General features: G+C 40.8%; 1 protein-coding gene across 2 annotated transcripts in view; it reads left to right on the top strand.

The window, feature by feature from the left end:
- The window catches only part of LOC125455968 (protein unc-79 homolog), a 224,657-nt gene that overhangs the window by 154,901 nt on the left and 51,951 nt on the right, over window positions 1-17,805 (top strand). For both annotated transcript variants that reach the window (XM_048538588.2, XM_048538586.2), the window contains exons 34-40: window positions 3,790-3,906; window positions 9,968-10,070; window positions 11,690-11,830; window positions 12,024-12,062; window positions 15,719-15,831; window positions 15,950-16,035; window positions 16,219-16,392. In XM_048538588.2, coding sequence (XP_048394545.1) covers window positions 3,790-3,906; window positions 9,968-10,070; window positions 11,690-11,830; window positions 12,024-12,062; window positions 15,719-15,831; window positions 15,950-16,035; window positions 16,219-16,392 — 773 coding nt within the window. The remainder of the gene's footprint in view (window positions 1-3,789; window positions 3,907-9,967; window positions 10,071-11,689; window positions 11,831-12,023; window positions 12,063-15,718; window positions 15,832-15,949; window positions 16,036-16,218; window positions 16,393-17,805) is intronic.

Genomic DNA, 17,805 nt, shown 5'->3' with positions numbered 1-17,805 from the left:
AACTGGATCTTTGTTGTCAGATAAATTTAAAAAAAAATTGAGAGCAATACCGGAGCTCCTCATTGCATTCATTGACCTGACCAGAGTACTTCAGTCAGTTTATCATGAAGCCCTGTAGATTACGCTACAAAGATTTGAATATTTGAAACTTCACAGTGCTGCAGTTGTTTCACGAGTCAGGATTTCAGTTTGGATATCTGAAACAACTTCAAAGTCCAGATTGAAATCAAGTGAAGCTGAGTGATAGCCCCAAATTATTTGCACTTTACCTGACAGTTGCTATTTACTTCATCAAAGAACAATTGCCTTCTGCTGGTAGTGTTAAATCATCTTGATGGAACGCTCTTTAACTTCAGTTCCCTTTGTGCCAAACTGAGCTGTAAACATACATCTACATCTAGCAGATAGCTTTAGTCTCACTCCCACTCTGCACCAGATGTGCAAACCAATCTTCTTCACTTTGACATGTGAGATACATGTCCTATTCTTGAAGGTTGCGAAAACAAAACTGATGTTACTGCATCCACTGTACCCGGTGTGGCATCCTCTACATTGGGGAAACCAAGCGGAGGCTTGGGGACCGCTTTGCAGAACACCTCCGCTCAGTTCGCAGCAAACAACTGCACCTCCCTGTCGCAAACCATTTCCACTCCCCCTCCCATTCTTTAGATGACATGTCCATCACGGGCCTCCTGCAGTGCCACAGTGATGCCACCCGAAGGTTGCAGGAACAGCAACTCATATTCCGCATGGGAACCCTGCAGCCTAATGGTATCAATGTGGACTTCACCAGTTTCAAAATCTCCCCTTCCCCCACCGCACCCCTAAACCAGCCCAGTTCGTCCCCTCCCTCCACTGCACCACACAACCAGCCCAGCTCTTCCCCTCCACCCATTGCATCCCAAAACCAGTCCAACCTGTCTCTGCCTCCCTAACCGGTTCTTCCTCTCACCCATCCCTTCCTCCCACCCCAAGCCGCACCCCCATCTACCTACTAACCTCATCCCACCTCCTTGACCTGTCCATCTTCCCTGGACTGACCTGTCCCCTCCCTACCTCCCCACCCTATACTCTCTCCACCTATCTTCTTTTCTCTCCATCTTCGGTCCGCCTCCCCCTCTCTCCCTATTTATTCCATTTCCCTCACCCCATCCCCCTCTCTGATGAAGGGTCTAGGCCCGAAACGTCAGCTTTTGTGCTCCTGAGATGCTGCTTGGCCTGCTGTGTTCATCCAGCCTCACATTTCATTATCAATGAGTCAATGCCACTGGTCAGATAACTATCATACCACTCGGATCTGTTGAAGGAGACACTTTGGAATATGTTGATGACTTCCAATGCCTCAGCAGCCACCTTTGTCAAGAAGCCTCCACGATTGATGAGATCCACAACGACCAGCTGTGTCAGGTCAGGCTTCTAACAATTACAGCGGTGAGTGTTTACAAAACCTCCACAATGTAACAAAGTTAGAACACACAGAGTAGTTGTCACCATTCTGTTGTACCACAATGAGATCTGGACTATGTATCGGCGACACCTAATTTCACTGGAGAAACGTCTCGGACAGTGACTCTGCTACATTCTCTGTGTTTGATGGGAGGACAATCACTAGTAGCCTCCTTGAAGCCAACCTCCTGAAACATATTGGCAGAACTCTTACAAAATCAACTTCAATTGACTGGACAGTTTCTTACCAGCTCCTGTTCTCTCAATTCTGAAATGGCCACTCCTTCATGGGGAGAATAAAGAAAACAGTTCAAGATATTCTAAAGCTCTCCTTGAAGTGTGGTGCATGGATCATAATGATTTGAGTAACATGCTCCCAATTGTTCAAAATAGTGGTAAATTTTGCATCAAGCTGCATCGTGCTTTAAATTTATTGATAAGACAGAGCAGCAGAAAAGAAGGAAGGAAAATAAATATCCCTGCCTTCCAGAGCACACAACCTCTTGAGAAGTCCTACATCAAGAGATGTCCTGCTGTAAGTGCCCAGATGTATCTGGGTTGAAAATCAGCCTTATTCAGTTACACAAGGTCCTCCGACTGAAACTCATGACCCTTAGTGGCTGTCATCCTTAATTCTAGGTCCAGCTGATGTCTGCAACTGATGGTCCACGTTTCACTCAGTTTGAACTTTAGAAAGATTTAGTCTCACTCCCACTCTGCACCTTTCTAAATGAAAGAAAAAGGCCTTATGTACATTTGCAGTACTGTTTTGTGCTCTGCAGTACCATTCATATTGCAAAAAGTACATTTTACACATATCCACTTGGTAGACAACAAAGTGTTACTTCTGAGTCATACTCAGTCATAGCAACAGAGGTATTTTTTGTCTAAAATGTTCTAGTTTCTCCTTTTATGATTATGAACTTGAATAAACTTTTACTCACCAGGAACAGTGTAGTTGTGATGGGCTTAATGGAAAATTCAGGTCTAACTGATCTGTTTGGAAAACATGATCCTTCAGCTGAAAATTCCTCAGCAAAAGCAAATTTATCTTTACATGTAAATGTAAGTGTCTTCTTCATGATTGTTCTGAGCAGAAAAAAAATCTTTTGGCTAAGTAGAATATTTCTTACTTTTTAAACATAAAAGTCGTCATTCTAATGAAAAAATGTACTAAACTCAGTATAGGATCTGTTGAAGCTTTGAGGATGATTTTAACCCAACTGGCCAGGCAAGAAACATATTGAATCAAGTAAAATGCTGGCTTTACTCTCCATTGGCTTCACTGGGGTGTACAATCAGGAATGGGGGGCTGGATGTATAATTTGCATTGCAGTTGATCGTCTAGTTTCCCAAAGAGTAGTTTAGGTTAAAAGTGTCTTGTTTAATTCCGTATATGTATGTATGTGTATGTCTGCAATTGTGTGGATTCAAGCCAGTGCATTATGAGGAACCTTGAAAGAGAATCTTGATTAAATAAATTTTTGTAAAACAATCAAGATAGAAAATCAACCCGGAATCTGATATTTAAATACTTGAAGATCTGACCCTCCATTGAGGAGCACTATACATTGGTAATGTTTCTCGATACTCCTGATTAGCTTTGCGTGCCTTCAGTTTTGAAATCCAATTATGTCTGCCAATCTTAAGGATGGAAAATCATTACAACTTCTGCATAAATTTTGTGCTGAATCTTCCACTTCTTTATGTGTTGCACCAGTCTTCAGTTACCTGAAATGTTGCCAAATTGTGACTGCTTATGGATCAGTATGAATTTGAATGACAACAGTGAGTTTGAAGTCATGTATTTATCAGAGCTTTTCTGTATCAGTCACTTCACCTTTCACCCATTGGTCAGAAAATTTCTGATACGACAAAACCCTTCGGCTTGCACAGCCAAGAGATATACGTGTACTCAACTGCCATATCTTCTCCTAAAAGGCAACAGAAATTTTGTTTACAGATTTATAGAGGTTATGTGCGGTGAAGGCTGTGTAAATTCCTGGCTGTGCATCTAAGTCTTCTCATTTCTGTCAAATTATATGTCAAGTAATAAATTTGATACAGTGGTTAATCAAATTTAAATGTGCATTTTAGCGAAGCCAGCAAAGTGAAAACTCTGGATTTTAATCAGCTCATTACTGCTGGATCCATATGATGACAGCAAGCTGTTTGCTGAATCCAGTGACTACAGACCTCACTGGAAAATGGTAACAGAACAGCATTTGTAAAGGAATAAAAACAAATGATTAACCACTACATTATCATTTACTTGAGCACAGAGTTCCATTTATTTTACATCAGGTCCACCTGTTTCAGTATTTATTTTTATGCCATGTTTAGTTCAATATAGGCAAATGAAAAGGGGATCCCTGGGGGCCCTGACACTGAACCAATTAATGAAGAGACAACTGGAACATCAGTCCAGTGCACCTCACAACATCAGTAGCTGGGACACTGGTTAGTATGTTCTACATTACAATATGCACATAGTCAAACCTTGCTATTGCCAATGTGTTAAGACTGCTGATTCATACCATTGTTCATTATGTCATGTTGGAACATTTTGCTGAGCAAGGTGGAGTTTCATGAGAACCAGAGAAAATCACATTCATAACATAGTTTGTTGCAAAGGTTTTGAATAAATGTTTTGATAAGATGCTGGCTCATTTCAAAAAACAGCCATGGCATTGTAAGAATTGAAAATAATTACATTTAAATTGCTACATTTGGTTTCATGAACTTGTCTCCAATTCTTTGTCAGCTTATTTAAACAGCTTCAGTTGAACATGTGAGAAGTCTTAAGTGCTTGAAAATCTCCTTAAAATTAAATGTGTTCATTGATTATTGCCACCGATAAACAAGAAACATAAACTAACTAAATGATTTCTTTGTACTCGAAGCATGACAATAGGATCAAATTTTTCAGTGTTTCCTTCCAATTTATTTTGTCATTAAAAACCTTTAACCCTTATGATATATTTCTACCAAAGGACTGCAGATTGAGCCCAGAACAAGGCAAGCCGCTTCCCTTCCTCAGTCCATGTTTCTGATTTGCCCATACCTGGCTCTGGGGGTAAAAAGGACCTGGGTGGCCTTTGTGCACTCACTGTGATCAGAGCAGACACACTTTACCACTGAATGGTGGATAAAGGGTTCAGGTCAGCACCAAGATCTGGATTCTGAAGAAAATTTGAACTGTTTTGTTCTAAATTATCCTATTGCAAAAAATAGCCATTGGGGACACTGATACTTCCTACCCAAGGAATGGAAGGATGTAACACTTCAGGCCTTTACCTGATATTCTCTTTCATAGAATTAAACACCTTTCTGCATGGAAGGAAACCATTCAGTCCATTACGGCTGCATGGATTGACAAGTAGCCACCCAGGTGGCACGGCGCCTCAGAGATTAGCATGGCTGCCTCACAGCACCAGGGACCCTGGTTCGATTCCATCCTCGGGCGACTGAATGTGTGAAGTTTGCACATTCTCCCCGTGTCTGTGTGGGTTTCTTCCTGGTTTCCTCCCAAAGTTCAAAGATATGCAGGTTAGGTGGATTGGCTGTGCTAAATTGCCTGTAGTGTTCAGGAATGCCTAGATCAGGTAGGTTATAGGGGAATAGGTCTGGGTGGGATGCTATGAGGGTCGGTGTGGACTTGTTGGCTGAGGGGCCTGTTTCTACACTGTAGGGAGTCTATGGTCGAATATCACTTCCCGGTTCTTGGTCCATATCTTGTAGGTTACGATACTTCTCAGGTGTATATCCCTGTACTTTATTAAAGTTATCAGTGTTCCTGTCTGTGCTACCCTTTAGGGAGTGAATTGCAGGTTTTCCTTCTATTAATTCGCAAGATCTGGGTATCACTGGCCAAGCCAGTATTTATTTGCCTATCCCTAGTTGCCCAGAGAGCTGCTTCCAGTATCAACCACATTGCTGTGGGTCTGGAGTCACATGTAGGCCTCTGAACAGGTAAGGATGGCAGTTTGCTTCCCAAAAGACATCTGTGAACCAGATGGGTTTTTCTGAAAATTGACAATGGTTTTGCGGTCATTATTAGACTCCTAATTCCAGGTATTTGTTGAATTCAAATTCTATCGCTTACCATGGCAGGATTCAGATGGGTCCCCAGAACATTACCTGGATCTCTGGATTAATAGTATAGTCATTATAACACTATGCTATTGTCTCCCACCACTCTCTGGATGAAACAGTTTACACTTGAATTCCCTCTGAATCTTTTGTCTCTTCCCTAAGTCTCTGACCCCTGAACCAAAGGTAGTAAAGCCTTCTCACCCCAGCAAGACCCTTGATAACTTTATGCACTTCAGTTAGATCTCCGCACAACTTCCTCTGTTCCAAAGCAAACACCTCTAGCCTATATAACCTTCAGTTATAACCAAAATTCTCTAGCAGAGGTAATATTTTTATAAATATTCTCTGTCATATCTTGAACACAATCACATCTTTACTCTAGTGTGGTGAACAGCACTGCAGACAGTACTCCTGGTGTGGCCTGACAAATGTTTAGTTGAAGCTTGGAGTCCCAGTTGTAACGTACTATGCTTTGGCTAATAAAAACAAGTGTCCTACAAGGTGATTTTAGAAAGCAGTTAATTCCTGTACCTTTGTATTGGAAAGTAATGTGAAACTAGAATCAGTAACCTTGCTGTTCTACTCCCTGCATTTTGTTGAAGTTACCAACAAGAACTTCACAATTAAAAGTAAAAACTCAAACACGCAAAAAGTCATTTTCGATATGCTGCTTGAAGAAAAACAAGAGACATTTCTTATTCAATTAGCTGTTTAACCTAATTGCATTTTATTCCCAATCTCATTTAATTTTACGAGCACTTTGCTGTTGGCTCTCCTTAATGTTAAGCATAATACTGGTTTCAATAATGTTTTGCAGCCAGCTATCTGCTTTGTCAGCTTTGGTAGTACTCTCACCTTTTGAGTCAGATGGTAGTGATTTAAATTCCACAGCAGGGTTTGAATGTGTAACCTAGATCAACGCATGGCATTGAAGGAGTGTAGCATTGTTGAAGTTGCTCTATTTTGAATCAATTTAAGCTGCCTGTTTCGCTTAGTCAATGACACCATTTGCAGAGTACAAATTCTCCCTAACAAATATTCCTCCACACCCCAATCTGTTTTCCTAATCAACCTATCCAGAGATGTTTTTACACAGCTCTGGAGCAGGTGGGACTTGAACACATGCATCCCAGTCCAGGGATAAGGACACTAGCACTGCATCATAAGTCGGTCCTTCTGTACACCCCAACACAATTTTAAATAGGTTAACTTATCATTCAACATATTTGCCATTTATGGGATTTTTCTGGATGTAAATTGGCTGTTATTATTATCTACATAACAGTAAGTCATTGTGAAGTGCATTGAAAGATCCTGAGATCACAATTAGGTTCCACATAAACTATATTGCAGTCTTTCTAAATCTATAGCTTTTCTGCCTTTTTTTTAGTTGTTCCAAATCACCTCGCCATTTACTAAATTGTAAGAGTGGCACAGGAGCAGACCATTTGGCCCAGACGGTTTTTGCAAGCAATGTTCCACACAACACGTGCCTCCTCCCATCCTTTTTCTTTGCAAATTGCTATTTTTATTGCTTTGGTGAGGGTTTTACTTATTTTTGTTACTTTTTTATTCCACTGTTTACAAGGTACAAGTCAGGAGTGTGATGGAATACTCCCCACTTGTCTGGATAAGCGCAGCTCCAACAACACTCAAGAAGCATGGCACCATCCTGGACAAAGCCGCCTGCTTGATTGGCACCATATCCACAAATATCCATTCCCTTCATCACCGATGCATAGTAGCAGCAGTGCAAATGGTCTACAAGATTCACTGTTGTACTCCACTAAGGCTTCTCAGGCAGAAATTTACAATTACACAATTTCAACCACCTAGAAGGGCAAGGGCAGCAGATACATAGGGACACTGCTATGTACAAGTTCACCAGCAAGCCACATCCCATCCTAACTTGAGCATATATTGTTGCTCCTTGATGGTTGCTGGGACAAAATCCTGGAACTCCTCTAACAGCAAGTGAAGGTGTCACTATAACACAAGCATTGCAGTGATTCAAGAATGTAGTTCACCAGTACCTTATCCAGGGCAATAAGAAATGGACAAAAAATGCTGGCTTAGCCACCCACATTCCATGAATGAATTTTAGAAAAATGTCATTTGTTTCTTTGAAGGTTGCTGCGATAATTAGGAAAATTCACATTTACTTTTGACGTCAAAAATCATGCAGCATTTAAGAAAAAAACAGACGAATTTTAGCCCTCACGCAGCTATTATATTTGAAGTCTTGCTGATAGAAATGTACTAGATATACAGTGTGTGAGTACTAGATTAGCTTTTTTCCTCCAAATGAAATATGAGCAGCCTTAAATTTTATGATTGAGTTTATAACTTTTGTCTAAATATTACAGTAAAGGAAGAATATTAGAGTCCATTATAGAGCCCAATTCCATTTTCAAGGCTGTTTATGGTTCAGGTTACACAGAGGCTTGTAACAGTGCTTAGAAAGAGAAAATGGAAAATTAGTCAATGGATCCTTCTGCTAACAGCAGCTGAATTCATGTTACATTTTCATAAATATAATTCTTGAACAATTTTTAAATGAAACTTGGTCAGCAAAGCCCAGGTAAAATCCATATGGAAAATCTTTGTGCCTGATATGTCTATGCAGTTAATTAGCAGTGATGTATAATGAGCTGTCAGTTTCATTAGGGAAATAACACTCCAGTTTCGCCGATACGCTTCGTGCCATGTCAAAGTTATTCGTTCCAGGATGTTGCTGGCAGCTGTGCAAAGCTCCATTCAAGTGAGCTAGCTGGATTTGCCTAACTCAGCAGCAGGAAGACCCATTTGTTTTTTTTCCTGCCCTCTGACCTTTTCAAATCTGACAGCTTTGCTTAGAGAACAAGGTGTAGAGCTGGATGAACACAGCAGGCCTAGCAACATCAGAGGAGCAGGAAAGCTGACGTTTCGGGCCTAGACCCTCCTTAATCTGCAGTTCCTACTATCTCTGAAACAACTTTATTTCTGTGTTTCTATGAGACCTCAGGTTGGTGCTAGTCACTCCTGGCATTGCAATTATCAGATGCATATTCATGACATTCAAATGTACAGGCACATTACGCTCAAGTTCAAGAAAGGGCTGATATGCCCTTTACTATAATTATTAAATTAGACAATGTAATTGGGAAATATATTTCTGAGAAAAATTTATTAGTCCACTAATTTGGGAATTTTCAGGAAAAACAGTTAATCTGAATTCTGAAGGCCTACTCTAGCATGTCATGCATGACTATTGTAAATGCAAACATTTGTAAAGGTAAACAAAGCATTGTGCTGAATATGCACCCATTCATAGTGCAGCTGTTTGTTACAGATGTACCAATCCAAGTGAGCTCTTCAATCTTCTCTTACATATGTTATGCCTCTCAGCCCCACCAGTGTATTTAAAAGCAGGGTTGCACATATATTAAAGCAGGTTGTCAGGACCGTCTTGCCAATCCCAACCAGCCGTTCATCTTGTAGGGTTAGGGTAAGGTATCAGACAAGCCGCCTGACCTCCAGCTATTAAAGCTTTAAGTTCACTTCTAAATAAGTGCCTTAATTGCTTCTGATGCACATTTGTGGTCATTTGTTTCCCTGTGCCCATTGGGTGGGGGAGCAACCATATGATTGCACCACTGTTCATTCGCCCCGCACTGCCCACAATCACTCTAACCTGAGCCTCCGCTTTCCCCCTAGTTGGAGTCTCCCAGGCTTGCCCATTCATAGTCCGTGGACTTGCCTGAAGTCTGTGAGACATCTTCATTTCTTCCTCTGGACTCCTTTTAGTCCCACAGTGGCCACTAATCACTTAGAATGTGAGTAGCTGGATTTCTGGTTGGTGCTGCGCTAATAGATATTTTGATCGGGGAAGATCATCTGTACCCTTGTGAAATCCACTGTAACTTTACTCTTATACTTCTCAGAAATTCTATTTTCTTGCATGTTCAATAACAGATGTCACATTTATCAACAAAAATTAGTCAGCTAATCAGCTAAGCAAAGATTTTGTCACTTAAAAGTTTGACTGGTAAAATATTTAAATGGCCCCATCTCTCAATTAAACTGTGTGTTTTGCAACAACATAGCCAACTTTGTGGTGCTTTCACCAAACAGTCTTACAACAACAAACAGAAAACTATGTTATTAGCATTACCTAACCCCATATAAACTCATTGTTCATCACAGAATTTAAGTTCTGACTAGATGCTCCCCAAATTTCCACCAGCATAAAACGTTTAAAATGATGCTTGAAAGCAGTTTTACTAATTTGAATATATTCAGTGTAATTTGGAAGAGCTGTTTACAACTTTTATATTAAATCTTGTGAAAACTGAGCAAAATAGCTCTTATTTGGACAGATTTAAGCACTTCAGTATTTTGCTTTTATACACTTTTGAAAATTTGTAACTGCCTGTTATTTTTACAGGTGCAACAAAATCTAGTTTGCTTTCAGCACAGAGCATAGTCAGCATGTTTGTTCCTGCACCAGAAGAATTTACAGATGATCAGCCAACACTAATGTCTGACAGGTAAGGTAATTTATTAACTGCCTTTATGACCACATCTAAATGAATATAAACATGAATGACACGTGGAGGAAGTGAAGGAAATTCTCAAACCAACTTTAATATGAAAAAGTAGAGGGACTCTGTAGTGCTGTGGAGTTTTTACAAAGACTAGGCAAAATTCATTTGTACCATTAAGAACTGTGCTTTGCTATTTGTATTCACTTTTGGTCTTATCTTTCTGGGTAAGTGCTGCAATTGGGGATTTTCATCTGCTAGCAGTGTGATTTTCTGAGCTGCACTGAGAAACAGGAAAAATTCCCCCCTGCGCAGTTGGAAAATGGCCACCTCAATATTTACAGTTTTGGAAAAGCAGACCAAAGGCAAAATAAATGGAAGTGGGAATTGCAGATTGTATAAGTGGTAGCAAGGTTGCCACATGGTAAATATAAATAGAAGGGATGTGTAATTTTGCATGTCACAACTCCTCCAATATATGTTACACATTTTTGTAATTGTACAAACTCTAGTGGAGACTAGAGAAGGTTAGGGGAGGGGGGGGGGAATCTTGATAGAAGTGTAAGAGATTATGAGGGTTATGGAAAGGGTAAATAGAAAGCAGCTGTTCCCCTTAGTTGAAGGGTCAATAAAAAGGGGGCATAATTTCAAAGTAAAAGGCAGGAAATTTATAGGATTTTGAGGAAACATAACATTCAAGGCTATGGCCTAGTGTAGTAAAGTGGGGCTAGGGTGGGAAGTAGTATATTTTTGGTAGCACAGAGTCGACGGGCCCACAGGCCTCTGAACTGTATGATTCTATGACTGGAGTGAATTACATTTATAGGACAATACAACAGTTTTCATGGTGCATGGACCACATTGATTTAGGATGCCTTCCTGGTAGGATTAACGTTTGTACTTTTAACTTGACCTATATCAAGGAACCCCATTCAAATATGGAGTCACTCATGAAACTCTAACAAAACTGTTTTAAAAAATCACATATTCTACCAGTTGTGAGTATTGTCAGGACTAGGTCAACCTGAGTTTGCAAATTGGTTGCATGTGTAGGGCTCAATGCTTGCCATTGTCGGTGTGGATAATTTCTTCAACTCAAGGCCCAATGAGTTCTTAATCCAGCTTTTGTCAGTTTTACAGACTGCTGTCGTGGAATTTGAATTCACAGCCAGTGACTTTTAGTTCACATCCAGATTCTCACCCTTAGTGTTGAAAAACATTCTTACACTTTCATTGAGCAGTTTTTCCGCCGCCTCCGCCTCCATGCTTACTTCCTCCAGAGGAGACAGCAACACTGAGTGCTGCAGAGTCTTCACCCCCCCCCCCCCCCCCCCCCCCTTACTGAGGAAGAACGGTCAGTCCTTAGTAAAGGGCTCACCTTTGTCCCATTCCACCCACACATCAACAAATGCCGGTTACATTTGGACATTGAGCAGTTTTCCACTGCTTCCGCCTCCATGCTTACTTCTGTATTTCTGATGAAGGGTCTAGGCCCGAAACGTCAGCTTTCCTGCTCCTAAGATGCTGCTTGGCCTGCTGGGTTCATCTAGCTCTACACCTTGTTATCTCGGATTCTACAGCATATGCAGTTCCTATTATCTCTTTCACATTTTCATTCACATCAGATGTCTTGACTGTGGGGCTGTTCTTGAAGAGTATGATGAAGAAACGTTGGGGTTGGCGATTGTTGTACTTTCGACATTCACTCACCTGAGCCCAGACTTAGCTGCTCCTTTGCTGCTTGATATTCTGCAGTCAGTTGGAAGGTAACCACAGTTTGTAATATCTTCCTTGTTTGAAATGCATTGATGAAACAATGAAAGTTGGTTGGCTACAGTGAATATTTTAGCAAAACAGCAATACCTGTCCTTTACTGATATATTGTGTGAATGATTGTTTTGAAGTGAAAGTACCTGTATGATTCATTTTTTGGTAAAATTTGATGACTTTTCATTTCAGACTGGCATCAAGCACTCTGTTTTCTGGTCAAGCAGAAAGGTATTTACTTGCCTTTACGTTATAGTAATATATGCAAAAGCATTCTATTATTGTTTGCAGAGTGTCCCACCTTGTAATTATCCTCTTGCATAAAACTGATTTAAATCCTTTGCCGTTCTTTTCATGCCTTTGTCCAGTCTCCAATTGCAGTGGTTCGGGGACATGGCAGAGTAATTAGAGTTCATTTGCTCATTGATTTTTAGTAATGCTGCTGCTTTAGCCTGGAACAGGTGGAACTGCATTGAACCAGAAGGGCCGTCTATTTGATGTTTCCTACTTCATTAAAGGGAATGCCTCACTCTGTCTAAGCACCCTATGATCTATATTTCCTTCTTTGCTATGATCTGCCTGCACTGCTCACAAACAAAATTTTTCATTGTACTTGGGTGCATGTGACTACAGTAATCAAATCAAATCAAATCAATGTTGCCAGCCTATGTCATATGATTTAGAACAGGAACTCACTGATTACACACTCTGTTTGCCACTTATCGACGCTGCTGTGTGCAGCAATTATTTTATCCACTTCCTTTCATACCCCTATAAATACCTTTCATTGCAAAGAGGAGACAGGCTGGGGATTTTTATGTGGAGACTTTGAATTGCTGCTTGACGTTTTCATACCCGAGAACAAGATGCTAGCAATTCCAAATTGATGGCTGTGGGTTCGAAGAAGGATGATCCGTCACTACGTCTTGGATGACTGTGATTCTTCTGATGAAGTTTCAATACAGGCCTGTAATTGGACATAGAACAAGATTGCATCACGTGCCATTCAGGCTTATATAGCAGAAGTATAGCCACCTTTACAGTTTTCACCCGCAAATGGCACAGCCCGTTGTATCAAGCCTTGAGTGGCCTTGGCAAGAAGGAGGCACTCAAGCAACTAATTGGAGGGATTCAAACATGGAACTTCAGAAAAGATTGACACAGACTTTGAAGAAAGGGAGGTTGGAGATGGGACAGTAGCTTGCAAGAACAGTGGTGTCAAGAATAGGTACAGAAAGTCCTACAGTGCTGGTCTGAGGTAACAGATGAATTCCTATCGAACTGCTTGGAGTTGGTGGACTGGTCCATATTCAAGAACTCAGTGACTAAGCAAATGAGTATGCCACTATGTCGCAGACTTCATCAGTAAATGCATAGAGGATTACATGCCAAAGAAGTAAATCCAAGTGTTCCCCAAACAGAAACCATGGATAAACTGGAAGACACACACCCTACTGAAGTCTAGCTCTGAGGCGTTCAAGTCAGGTGACCTTGACCTATACAGGAAATCTAGGTACTACCTTTGGAAAACTATCAGGGACACCAAGGGACAATCTCTGACTAAACTAGAGGCCTAGACTAGCCACACAAACGTACTCCAATTGTGGCCAGGCTTATACAATGTAATGGCCTATAAGGTGAAGTCGAGTAGAATCGCTTGCAACAATGCATCCCTCCCTGATGAGCTCAGTTTGAACAGGAGGGCTGCAAAATAATGTCACCTGCCCTGGCAGTCTCAGGTGCACCTGTACCCACAGTCACTGCCACAGACATCAGGTTGGCCTTCTTGGGAATGAACCTACAGAAAGTGACTGGCCTGGACCAGTTCGTGGGAGTATTCGTAGACATCTTTAACCGCTCCTTAACTGTGATGTGAGATTCCCACCTGCTGTCATTACGATGCCTTAATGACCACCAGCCAGTATCCCTGACTTCCATCATTATGAAATGCTTTGAAAGCTTAGTAATGGAACTAATTAAGTCCAGCCTCCCAAATCACCTTGATCCACAACAATACGCTTACTGTCTCAACAGGTCCATGGAAAATGCCATCTCCTTGGCCTACACTCTTCCCTGGAACATCTGCATAACAAGGACATCTGTGTCAAACTCCTATTTGTTGACTTCAGCTCTGTGTTCAACACTATAGTTCCAACCAAACTCATCTCTAAACTCCAAGACCTATAACTCTGCTCCCTACTCTGCAACTGGTTCCTCGACTTGCTGACTCACAAACTGCAATTAGTAAGGATAGGTGACAACACCTCCTCCACAATAATCCTCAAAACCAGTGTCCTGCGAGGCTGCATACTCAGCTCCTTACTGTACTCTTTATATACTCAGGAATGTGTGGCCAAATTGCTCCAACGTCATTTACTAGTTTGCTGATGACATCACAGTAGTGGTCGCATCTTAAACAGAATGGAACAGGAAAGAGAGAGAGAGTTTAGTGGTATGCTGTAAAGGCAACAATCTCTCCCTCAATGTTAGCAAAGTGAAGGAGCTGGTCATCAACCTAAGGAAGTGGTGTGGAGATTATGCCCCTGTCTGTATCAAAGGTGCTGACATGGAGATGGTCGAGAGCTTTATGTTCCCAAGAGTAAATATCACCAGCAATCTATCTTGGTCCATCTACATCGATGTTATAGTCACGAAAGCACAACAATCCCTGTACTTCCTCTGAAGGCTAAGGAAATCCAGTGTGTCCACATTGACTTTTCCCAATGTTTATAGATGCCCGATAGAATCCCATCTGGATGCATCACAGCTTGTTGTAGCAACTGCTATGCCGAAGACTGCAACAAATTATAGAGTTGTAAATGTAACCCAGTCTGCAAACCAGCTTTCCATCCATTGACTCCATCTATACTTGCTGTGGCTGCAGGAAAGTAGCCGTATAATCAAAGACCCCTGCTTTCCTGGTTATACTCTTTTCCACCTTCTTCCATCGGGCGAAAGTTGCAAAAGCTTGAAAACACATGCCAACAGATTCAATAAGCCACTTCCCCACTGTTATCAGACTTCTGAACAGACTCTGATATCTTAGAGTTGATCTTTCTCTGCATCTACTTTGCAGCTGTAACACTATATTATGCATTCTGTTCTATTGTGTAAGGCATGATTTGATAGGAAAACACACAAACTTACTTATGATTGTATCTCGGTACATGTGACAGTAATACATCATATAAAATCAAAACCTTTTCCTGAGGGTAATTATGACGATGGCAGACTTAAAGGGGAGAGGAACAGCATTTGAAGTGTGAGAATTTTTAACAACATCAGCAGGGCCAAGAGGGGTAATTGAGTGTTTAGCTGGTAATTGGGAACAAAATCAAAGGAGCAGAATGTGGGTCTCTGATGAGTGAGGAGTCGGTATGACTGGTTATGGGAGAGAAGTGAGAGAAAACCGTTAAGCTGGAGCCTAATTTTTATGCACTTGCCTCTCTTCAAATAAATTTTTTCTGTTCCGTATCTCGTACCTACAGTCGAACCAATATAATTTTTGCTTGCTCTCATAAATAGCATGGATGAATCACCAATCAATACCAATTTCACACAGTTGGGCACCGAATTAATACCCTAAATCTGCCATGACTTTGTGCCACCTATTCTGCTGGTCCATTTGTGATACCTAATTTTTGTTGCAGACTGTCAGTTAAACCTAGGACCTACAAAATCCATATGATTCATTATATTTGCATGATGTTCTGATTGGGAGAGATTAGGGGCTGTGCTTTGAAGTAACATGTTTAGATTTCTTGATGGTCTCGTTGTCAAGATTGTAATGCTATTGTTGCATTTCCTTCTAAAATATGACATTGTATAGTAAATGTCTGCATAAAGTTTAACAAATTGTGAAATATAAATTTAATGTTTTTTTTAAGCATGATGATTCCTGGAAATGCTGCTGGTGTGGCAAAGCAATTTTTACGCTGCATTTTTCATCAACTTGCTCCCAATGGTATACTTCCACAGCTATTCCAAAGCAGCATTAAAGGTATGGTACTTTACAATATATGTCAGATGCAGTGGAATTTTGATGTAGAGTATCAAGACTTAGAAGTTTTCCAAATGCGTAAAGACACTTCGAATTTGTAATTTTATTTTAATGTTAGATGGAAGCTTCCTTCGAACTTTGGCCTTGTCTCTGATGGACTTCAATGAGCTGAGTTCAGTGGCAGCATTGAATCAACTACTAGAGGTATTGTGGATTTCAGAAAGAAATTATCAGCTAGAAATCCTTCTTGGCAAATTTAGGAACTACCCTGTGACAGAGAAAAAATAAATTGACAATATTATTCCAAGTGAAATATGAAAACTTAAATCATGTATTTCTCAGTATAATGTGGTATCATATTCAGTATTTGTGTTAAATATTACACAGGGTTTAAACAACAAGAAGAACCTGCCAGCTGGAGGAGCTATGCTTCGCTGTTTAGATAACATAGCCACTTACATGGAAGCTCTGCCTATGGATTTACCCAGCAATCTATGGACTACAATATGCAATCAGTTTCAAACATTTTTGACCAAACTTCCATGCATATTACCATTGAAGGTAAGGAAGAATTTGCTGATCTGTTGCCATTTTGATATTTAACAAATGAATATGACAAACTAGGTATGACATTTGTCTGCATTTTTATATTACCAATCTAATTATATATTGAGCTGGTTAGCAAAAAACTACATTGCTGTACTGAAAACTTGCAGTTTGTGTACGATAGTTGGTTGATAGTACAGTATATGAGTAATGCTAAGAAAAGCACTTTCTAGAAGCTTTCCATCTTGCACTCAATGGGGCAAAACACAAAAGGAGATCAGCATTTTATTTTGTTTGGGAAGAGAGTGCTGATTAGTTGAAAAGTGCCCTCTAAATAGAAATGTTGCCATGGAAAATACACCAGTTAGCTGATGACTGACAATCACCTGCTGTAAAAAATTGGTATGAGTCATGTTTGATAGACGCTATTGATAGGTGAATGGTGGAATGTCGTTGATGTTGTAGACTTGCTCACTGAGCCAGTGTGTGTGATTGCAGACTTTTAGTCACCCTGCTAGGTAACATAGTCAGTGCGCCTCTGGTGAGGTGTTGGTGCTCTGTCCCGCTTGTTATTTATATCTCTTGGTTGCTGGAGTGGTAAATAACAAGCAGGACAGAACAACAACACTTCACCAGATGTGCACTGACACTGTCGCCTAGCAGGGTGATGAAACGTCTGCAATCACACACATTGTCTTGATGAGGAAGTCTACAACGGGAGCTACAAATCTTCTCATAATCTTTAGATGGGATGTCGTGAATTGAGCAGTATGTGAGGCTAATGGTGCAGTTGGTGAAGTGTACCATTTGAAGATATTGTGATTCTTTGTGTGATAAAGTTGAACATATTGTTCCCATTCCACATGGCTTAATGCCTTGCATTGGTGCCAGAACTGTCTGATACCACAGCCTCTGCAATGTTTCCTAGAGGGCTCCAGTGCACCATGGAAAATTATTGTGTGTACCACAAGGATCAGTTCTGCGTCCTCTTCTATGTGTGATTTTTGTAAATGATTTGGATGAAGGAGTGGAAGGGTGGATTAGTAAGTTCGCAGATGATACGAAGGTGGGTCAAGTTGTGGATAATGCGGAGGGCTGTTCCAGGTTACAAAGGGACATTGATAGAATGCAGAGCTGGGCTGAGAAGTGGCAGATGGAGTTTAACCATGAAAAGTGTGAGATGATTCATTTTAGTAGGACAGGCTTTAACGCAGAATACAGGGTTAGCGGATAGATTCTTGGCAGTGTGGAGGAGCAGAGGGATCTTGAGGTTCCTGTCCACAGTTCCCTGAAAGTTGCCACCTAGGTGGATAGAGTTGTTAAGAAGGTGTATGGTGTGTTAGCTTTCATTAACAGAGGGATCAAGTTCAAGAGCCATGAAGTTATGCTCCAGCTATAAAAAGCCTGGTTTGGCCACATCTGGAGTAT

This window comes from Stegostoma tigrinum, chromosome 10, assembly GCF_030684315.1.
Source record: "Stegostoma tigrinum isolate sSteTig4 chromosome 10, sSteTig4.hap1, whole genome shotgun sequence".
NCBI classification, from domain to species: Eukaryota; Metazoa; Chordata; class Chondrichthyes; order Orectolobiformes; family Stegostomatidae; genus Stegostoma; species Stegostoma tigrinum.
Note: the sequence above shows the minus strand (reverse complement) of the source record. Positions and strands in the feature narration are given on the sequence as shown.